Source organism: Gobio gobio, assembly GCF_949357685.1.
Source record: "Gobio gobio genome assembly, chromosome: 14".
NCBI lineage: Eukaryota > Metazoa > Chordata > Actinopteri > Cypriniformes > Gobionidae > Gobio > Gobio gobio.
The window spans coordinates 24,261,245-24,271,115 of record NC_137107.1 but is presented as its reverse complement, the minus strand read 5'-3'; the positions used below and the strand labels follow the sequence as shown (position 1 = coordinate 24,271,115).

At 41.1% G+C, this 9,871-nt stretch overlaps 1 protein-coding gene across 5 annotated transcripts in view; it reads right to left on the bottom strand.

Annotated features, from left to right (window-relative positions):
- Positions 1–7,918: 7,918 nt before the first annotated feature.
- cxxc5a (CXXC finger protein 5a) overlaps positions 7,919–9,871 on the bottom strand; it is a 28,813-nt gene continuing 26,860 nt past the window's right edge. For 3 of the 5 annotated variants that reach the window (XM_079835764.1, XM_079835765.1, XM_079835766.1), the window contains exon 3: positions 7,919–9,282. In XM_079835764.1, the coding sequence (XP_079691890.1) occupies positions 9,238–9,282 (45 nt within the window). In that variant the 3' untranslated portion in view covers positions 7,919–9,237. The remainder of the gene's footprint in view (positions 9,283–9,871) is intronic. The other 2 variants (XM_079835767.1, XM_079835768.1) reach the window with 1 other exon arrangement.

Below are 9,871 nucleotides of genomic sequence, written 5' to 3'. Positions count from 1 at the left end.
GTCTTGGCTCAGGCCGTCGCGAGGAAGCGAGCGTGGGGCTGGGGGAAGGGCACGCGCGTGTTGGCCGTGAGGGTGAGCAGATCAGCACGGCTGCATGTCTGTGTGGCGGTGATAAGATTCTAGGATTCTCCCACTGTGACAGGTCTGCTCGGCACCCTGACCTTCCACTCCACAGCGGCGTGATTAACCCTACCACAAATACATCCACCAAAATGTCCGGTACTAGTTTACCCACCACAACTTCACTGACGTATCCTGAATGCCTAGACTGGGTAAACCCAGCCTGATCTGCCAGCGATTTGATTTCGCCCTGCAACTCAGTCTGGAAACCAGTACATTCATTTCTACTGCTTCTGTTACACTTTTGCGGGAACCAATCACAGGCTGGCTTATCCACCTGGCCCGCTATTGGAGGGATTATCACGATGACGGATAGAGAAGCGATGGATCGATGCCGGTTGATCACGCCTCTTGTGGTCTGATTGGTTGAAGGACTATCCAATTGCGTACAGAGTCTTTTAATTTATGCGCGTTTATGCACGCGTGTGCAGTAGAAAATACAGAGCAAACTCCCCAGACCAATGTTCAATCTTAAATTGAGCTTGGTCTGGTGATAGCCAGACAACTGAATGCCCACAATATGCTCGGAGAACCTTCCTAGAAGCTTCCAACCTTGCTGAAGCATCTACAGCTTCACGAGCAACCGTAAACTCACCGTTAGCTCTATACTCCTACATGCACTGCAACATCTAATGCTAACCTACTTTACTACCAATTGCAACCCAACTAACCCAACTATGAAACAAACAAATGGATGAAATTGCCAGGTTCCATATGGCGGCTGTAGGACAAGAAGTACCGCCTATCACTTACAAGAGCCAATCACTTAAAGGGATGGTTCACCCAATAATGAAAAATATGTCATTATTTAACTCCCATAATTTCATTCCAAGCCCGTAAGACTTTCGTTCATCTTCAAAACACAAAAGAAGATCTTTTTGATGAATTCTGTGAGATTTCTGTCCCTCCATTGACATCCTACACAACTACCCCTTTGTCGCTTCAAAAAGTTTATTAAGAGATTTTATAACTAATCCATATGAATTGTGCGGTTTAGTCCAAATTTTCTGAAGAGACTTGACTGCTGATGAACAGATTGAATTTAGGCTTTTATTCACATATAAACATTGATCAGTAATCAGTGAACATTAAAGGTCCCATGGCATGAAATTTTCATTTTATGAGGTATTTCAACATTAATATGAGTTCCCCTAGCCTGAATATTGTCCCCAAGTGGATAGAAATGTTGATCGGTGTAAACCCGAGTTCTGGCTGTCTTTCTCTGCCTTTGAGAAAATGACAGGCAAGACTAGCCAATCCAGAAGTCTCCTGGTTTGACGTCCAAGCAGGAACGGTAACCTCCCTTTCCTCCACCCAGAGAATCTGGCACGCCCATGCAAGCGCTCGAGAGATCATGGGTTGTGAACGAGTGAACGCTGGCAGTTTCTCAGTGTTTGGATGTACAAATGAAAACAGAAGTCTTTTTTCAGTTCCTTCTGATCTGTGATCAGTGATTTCTTATGTGTAGCTAATTATTTATTATTCGTGCACACACTGCGGCTTCTCTCTTTCCCGACAGAATGGTGTTTTCGTGTTTTCTATCTTGTGAGTCAGTGTTTTTGTACGTCCTCGTCGCGTCTATCTGTTCTTAAATGTGCATACAGTCGTGAGTTTCTGCTCAACATCGGCAGAGCCACATCTTTAGAGATAAACCTCACGCACGCCGAAGCTCGGCCTTCAACATCCCCGACCCCCAGTACTGCATCTGGCCCACAGCGGAGGCACCAAACGCGGCGTGAGATTAAGCAGAAGGGGGGTAAGCGTGAGAGTATCCGGCTAAGCTAGCCAGCTTTCCCCACAATAAACTGGATTACATTCGATTACTGCTGTTGTGTCTTTGTTTGTGCTGTGTACTCAATGCGCGTGCGTCACTGACGCTTTTCATATGATTGGAACATATCTAAAAATAATGCTATAATCAACACTTACTAACTCGTTCATCTCGCTGTAATGGTATATTGCATGTGTTACAAAGTTGGTAGAATAATGATGAAGACGGACTCGGCGTGACTGGGACTCGTGTTTATTCAGAACTCTCAGATACAAACACAATAAACTCGCGCTGACAGACAGCGCTCTCACAACTCAGTAGTTACTATAAATAACTTTGTTAGCAATCGCTCCGTCTCCGTGATGTCCGGTTCGCGAACGAATCATTCTTTTGAACTGGTTCTTTTTAGTGAACCGAACCAGTTCACCAAATCGGACTGAATCGTTCTAAACGGTTCGCGTCTCGAGTCAGCGCTGATCCATAATTGACTAAAGTTACTAACTTTCTGACATGAGTGACAGCCCCTCCGACTAGAAATAAACGAATAACCTGAAGTATATTCTAGTAACTACAACAGTTCACCCTGAACTGAGACTCAGGTCCATCGGTCTCTCTGGCAGCAGCTCGTGCGTCGTAGACCTCGTTAAACCACGCCCCCTCCGCTCATTTCAAATGCAAAGATGTCAGCCAATCACAACAGTGGGCGTTTTTACTGAAGTCTCACAGCAGACACGCCTCTTGAAGCAGGGCATTCAGCCACAGGGCAAACAGCAGTATAGAACAAATGCCTTTTATTTCTAAATTATGACATTTTATGATGTAAAAATCATACTAACAATATAAGTACACCTCAGGAAACACTATAAAATAATAGAAAAATGCCATGCCATGGGACCTTTAACAGAAGCTCAACCGTACTAGCTTGACATGCAAGAACTAACCTCATTGGTTCTTGTGGAAGCTCAAACGTGCTGCGTAACACACAAGAATGAACCTCATTGGTTTTCGCATACTTGAGCTTAATATGTGATATGTGATATGTGAAATGATATGTGCATGGATGAAAGTTTATATGTGAATAAAAGCCTAAATTCAATCAGTTCATCATATAAAGTGATTGTGTATATTCAGAAAATGTGGACTAAACTGCTCAATTCATATGTATTGTTTTCACAATCTCTTTATGAACTTTTTGAAGCGACAAAGTGGTAGTTGCGTAGGCTGTCAATGGAGGGACAGAAAGTAAAATATCTTCATTTGTGTTTTGAAGATGAACAAAAGTCTGACACAAAGGTGAATAAATGATGACAGAATTTTCATTTTTGGGTGAACTAACCCTTTAATTTGTAAAATAATTGTCTGTATTTTGCTCTACAGCACATGTAGAGCACATCATTTTTGTTTTTTGCATGATTTGAGCCTGAGGCAAAATGTATGTGTCTGGGTCTTTCAACATTCATGCAGATAAAAGCTGTTCTTGAATAGAAACCAAGAAGACCCCCCCCCCCCCTCAAGTTAACTGACTTGCCCCAAATACTTTAGATATGCAAAGACAGTGCACTTATATTACTTGTGAATGGGAGAAAGTGCAATAAGGTGAAATAAGTCCCACCTTCTAAATGAAAGAGCCGCTAGAATCTTCGCTTGCTATAGAAACAGGCAGTGTTCTGAGACGTGCATTTAAGGACTGCACATGTGCATTGGCTGGTCTAGCCTGAAAAATATGTTTTTTTTTATTATTCTTTTTGAGCTTAAGAAACAACATTTATCATGTCAGTTGATTTAAATGTTATTTAAATGTGAGTTTGGCAAGAAGTTTTTGAGATTTCAAGATTCCCCATTTCAAGGAGATAGTATTTGGTCTTGGATGTTCAAAATAGCTGCCCGGAGGCGTTGCAAATATGGCCACTGAATTAACAGACTTTCCTTGAAAGGGACTTTGATACTCAACACCACAAGGGACAAAGTTTAGCTTATTAGCTTCATCTATAGGGCGTGCTGGTAGATGCCATAACTATCCTGCTAAAAAAAAAGCATCATTAACTAGCCTAAGCTTGTTTGCTGGTCTCTTGGTCTGGTCAGATTGACATGTTGGCTGGTTTTTTATAGGTTTTGAGCACTTTTAAGCTGTTCTGGCTGAGACCAGCTTGATGACCATTAAACCAGATTGACTTGCTTAGCCAGAATGCAAAACCAGCTAAGACCATCTTATTTTCTTTAGCAGGATACACCATTATACAACAAAATATATTCTAACTTTTTTCTATCTTTTTTCTTTTCTTTTTTGTGAGCAGCACAAACTGAGTACGTATGAAACATCCCAGAAAGCAACATAGTGTCGGCCCAGACCCGGGCCACATCGGTACATGTGAATTGGACACATACCAGATGTGTGCCTGATCTGGGACGACACTATGTTTGCTGTCTGGGATGGTCCTCCTGAATGCATGTACTGTATACCTTGAATGTACTATATACCTTTCAAATCATAACAATTGCATACATGTCAACTGCCATTGAAAAGAATGGGAATGCTAATGGATGCTAACAGATACAATATATTAGGGCCTAAATTTGGGCCTAACTTACCTTGTATAAACAGTGTTGCAGATTAAAAAATCATACCTCTTTAATAGATATTTCCTTCTGTATTGTGACGTACATCCCCGTCGGTTGTTGACTGGATGGAGGCAAATCTGAATGTGAACTTCAAGTCAATAGAGTGCAACAGAAGTGTAACCCCTCTTGTTTGAACCTGCCTGCTCTAAGCGGGACCCGAACCTGGGTCCGTCAGCATGAGAGTTGGACGCTCTAACAAGGAGGCTTAAGGCTGCAACCTTTAGCGTCAGTCGCTAGAGCGTCTCTTGAGATCAGAGGAGTGAGGTTTTTACGACTACTAGCTGGCCTCCGTTATACTCATCCCCCTAAACCTCACTCCCATCTGGGTCATGGCACCAATGTAACCCCTCCTGTTCGAACCTGCCCGCTCTAAGCGGGACCTGAACCTGGATCTGCTTGCATGAGAGTCGGACGCTCTAACAAGGAGGCTAAGAGTGTCTTTAAAGTGTCTCTTGAGATCAGAGGAGTGAGGTTTACGACTGCTAGCTGGCGTTATACTGATCCCCATAAAACTCACTCCCATCTGTGTCATGGCACTGATGTAACCCCTCCTGTTCGAACCTGCCTGCTCTAAGCGGGACCCGAACCTGGATCTGCCGGCATGAGAGTCGGACGCTCTAACAAGGAGGCTAAGAGTGTCTTTAAAGTGTCTCTTGAGATCAGAGCAGTGAGGTTTACTCGCACAGCAACTACCAGCTGGCCACGGTTGCAGAAGCACTGCAAATGACGTAATCAAGCTGGTCTTGCAATGCTGTCTAAATATATGTATATACATGCATAATTTCCAATAAACTTAAAATATGTTGTTTCAATTAATCAATGAATACTTTTAGATCTCTGTAATACAGTTTGTTGTTATGGGAAGAAGGAGGAAGGGGCCGGCGAACGTTAAAATACTTTAATCAATATAAACAAACAGATAGTAAAAGCAGCAGCCCCTCACGGACGACTGTCGCGCACACACATAACAGAACATAAACAAAATAACATAAAGTCCAGGCCTGGTCCTCTCTCGTCCTTCACTGGTGTCGTTCGTCCTTATATGCCTCCGGGCTCCCTCATGAGAGGACTCGAGACCGGTGTGCCTCGCAGGTGACGCTCATTCTCAATCACGCACCGGTCTCGCTCGCTCCTCCCACGTCTCTCGCTCGCCAACCTCGCAACAATCTGTTTTTGCAATGCTTTATAGTGCTAAGTACTCAGTCTTGTACCTTTGTCTTTTTGTCAGAATTTCAATATACTTGTTAGCATCAAATAAAAGTTTGTAATGTTATAATTCACCTCGTAGCTGGTTGCTTGTTTCCTTGGCTTATAATTTCTCTCATCAATTAGTATTTAATTTGCGATCTATAAGAAGGTTTATGCTAACAGAAATGAGTAACTTTACTAGCAACGTGTCAGTATTGTTGGAATGCAATGTGGATACCTGTATAACACTTTTTTCCCCTAGAGTCTGATGCGATGTGCTCAATTTTAGACAGAAAAATATGTGTCTATTCAGCACACGTAGATGTATGTTTTTTCGTAGATATATTGGCTGAAAACTATGTTCTCTCTCGGGCATATATATATATTCACACTGACCAAAAAGACAAAAAAACAGTTTCTTCAGCCCAACACACAAACACAGTGCATTCACTAACAGGCACAGCCACACTACCACCCCTCTCTTGCTCTCTTTATCTACACCCCCCCCATACACACCTCTCTCTCTCTCTTTCTCTCTCTTTTTCTCTCTCCCTGTGTGATGGCAGGACGGGCAGTGAGCTGTGCGGCTGGGAAGAGGCGAGGACGCCGCGGCGCACATTAATAATGCAGAGCCTCAGCTTCCTCCCAGCGCCGCGGCCATGGCACTGGCCCATCGCTGTCACCAGGGGGGAGCTGGGAACATTCTCTCTCTCTTTCGAGCTCTACTTCTTTCAGTTTCTCTCACATAAACACACGCAGACATACACACTTTTGCACAAAATCCACCAAACTGGGCCTCCACCCGAGACTGTGGCTCATTACAGATCCTGCTCTGATGACTGCACCACAGACCTGGGCTCATTACGGCACTGAGGACTCTATCCAGCTCTCCAGGCCTGCAGCTGGTACCTCCACCTCACTCCTACAGCACCACGCTTTACTCTTGCGTTCGCACAAACGCATGCTTTAACTTCCACCTGTCTTACTTAGTCGTAAATTGACGCTATTTTGTTTTATTGGTTCATATTTGTGGTAGGCTAAAAGGTGTTTCTTGTATGCGGGGGGCTAACGACATTTCAATTTCTGCATTTATTCAGAGTTAATCATTACTTTTACTAAGTCTCATTACTCAGTGTGTCCCATAGGCATCGCTTGACCCTATTTAGGGGGGCTTCGGTCCGCCGTCTTTCATCTCAGTTCCCCCTTAAAATCAGCAATTAACTCGGCTGCTGCTGTAGCTATTTGAGGCTATTTCACTCCCCTTACCAGTCGTTAAAAAGTTTGCTACATTAAGTATTACACTTAGTCAGCGGTGGTCCTGGTCATAGGCGATATAGGAAGCCAATGTGATCTCTCACCTGAACACTCTTCATTCCAGTAAATTAACACAAATGCAAGTAAATAGTAATTTTTTAATTAAGCAAGATATAAACATTTTTGTATTATTTATACTGTGCTTAAGGAAGGAAATACTTTTTTTATTCCTACAACCATAATAATAAGGTCAAATGTACTGTGTTAATATGATTTAATGTGTTTTGAATTACGCATTGTGCATTCTGTTGTTAACGACAGAAAATTACAGATTTTCTTCTTGCAGTGTATATGTTCTACTTTAAAGTTTGCCATGTCAACAGGCATAGATAATGAGTAATTTTATAGCTAGCAGGTTTCAATCTTTGAAGGTTTATAAAGCCCCAAAATCCCTTTGAACGAGGCAGCCATCCCATGTACCCTTTTGTGTGGTGATCTGCAGCACAAAAAGCTCAAAAGGTATTTACGCCTTGGCAAAAAAGCCGTAACTCCCCATTTACCTTACTGCTGATTAGCTTTCACAGACTGTCGGTCAGAGACGTTGGCTGAGTATCAATAATTCATTGTCTTTTAATTGTGTTTTTTACCTTTAAATGTCAGACTGTACGAAGGAATGCAAGTGATATTAAGATTAGTGGGCCAGAGATAAAACCAGCAGCACATTGTTCTTCACTACACAAAAAAAATGTCTGCTTGAATCTTTTAAGTACAATCAACTTGGATGTTTAAGTCATTACAACTTAAATTACATTAAACTGACTTTTTTTATGAATCTTGTATAACTGCAAATTAAAGCAATGTAAAAATACATGTTGTCATAACTTAATCATATAATTTTTTACAGTGTATCGCTATACTGCAAAGTGTTTCAGACATCACATTGAAGAAGATGAAGAAATCAAAGACTCTTGATAAAACACCTTTATCGCATCTCAAAATGACATATCTTGTCCCATTGCTTTTTATTTTACCGTTTGAATGGAAAAGGGAACAACCTAGAGGATTCTGCGAACATTTCCATATTGTTATCATTTTTTTTTTGTACGTTTGTTGCGGTTTCTTAAAAAACATGCAAATAGACAGACGTCAGAGCTGCAGATTTTCGACACAAATACATGCATTTGTTTTTATTCACAAAACCAGCCCATAGTTCTAATCCAATACAAACATTGCTGCGTTTTTTTTTTTTTTTTTTTTTAAAGATGTAGCTACCGGCAATGTCATGAAAACAAAACAAAAGTTAAATCTTTCAGTGCGTTCGATTGAGCCGAGCAAGTGCTGTGGAGGGCTCCGTAAAAATTCAGACTTGTACACTGAGAACAATAATGTGACGATCCGTAATATAGCGTAACATCACGTGGAGCGTGATTCAACGTGATATTACATGACGTGATATGATGTAATCTGACATAATATAACAAAAGGCTGCCAGTATACAGTAAAACAAAGTGAAATATTTCAAATTTGGAGCATCCAGTAGTAACAACGCTACAAAAACAATGAAAATGTTATCGTCCAATTACGTTGTCATCAGATTAGGGTTTTTGATGATGCATATTTGTTCATTCAGAAAACTGGATTTGTAGATTTTGGAATATTTCCTTTTCCCTTGAAAGACAAACATTGATCAGGTTTCGAATTGAAATCAAACTAAAAAAAAAAAAAAAAAACAATCATAAAATACAGTTTTTCAGTAAGAACAATGGTCCTAAATTACAATAGTGCTTGCCATTAGCCACTAATTTTAAAATATAGCCGTAAAATTTACATTCTCTACACAAGTACTGTATCTTTCCACACGTGAACAACATTAACACCAAACACAGAAATTTTGTTGATTGTCCACACTGAGTCCGCCATTTCTGTTTGTCAATGAACAGTTCCATGTCTAAGCCACAGAAAAAATCTGCTGGAAAAGGGACAAAAAGGTACCAAAATGGAAACATATAAAAGGGAATGAAAGTTGCCATAGATATTTTTATTTATGTTTAATTTTTGGTTCAAGGAATAAGTAGGTGCATCCATTACTCGTTTGATTCTTTTGTATTGTTGTTTTATTGTTCTGTATCTTGTGATGAAGTTTTTTTTTTCATAGTTGTCTTGTATTTCTCTTTTTTTCACATAGTTTGTGTTTGTCAGCCAGTGTTGGTGCCAGAGATGATCCAAGCGAGAGTTGGCATTGCACTTGATGGCAGAGCTTTGGGTGGAGGTCAGAGGTCACAGTCCTACTGGAACCACCGGAACGCTGCGCCCGTCGGCAGCATCACCTTCTTAGAGAAAGAAAAAGAGAAATGGGGGGGGGGGGGGGGGCAGAAATGGGGTGCATTTAGTAGAGTGTGGTTTGAATGAAAAACACAGATATGTTAAAGGCCCTGTGTTATAGTTAATTTGTTATTTTTAAAATCAACTATATGCTAGTGTACGGTATACGCATTGAAACATACGCTGCATCCGAAATCGAATACCGCTCTAATATATAGTATGCGAAAAGAGTACTACAGTAGGCAGGAAATCCCTAGATGACCTACTACTTCCGCCAAGATTCTGAAGTGTGCATTTCGATGGACACTTTACTATCCCATGAGGCCATGGGACAGGATTTATGAATGGAAGTGAAGCAACGCAACACAACTGCTGGTAGGTCATGAGACAGTAACATTGCGGATGTAGTACATCCAAATTTCATTACCCATATTCATTCTATATAGAGCTTACTTTTTAACGGTTGTGAGTTAAATTCAAATGTAGTACATACTCAGTATGTGATTTCGGATGCAGCAGTATAAAATAAAATAAAAATATTGATGACTCAAGTCAGATGATTTTAGCTCCTGTCGTTCTTAGGAATATCCCGGACGA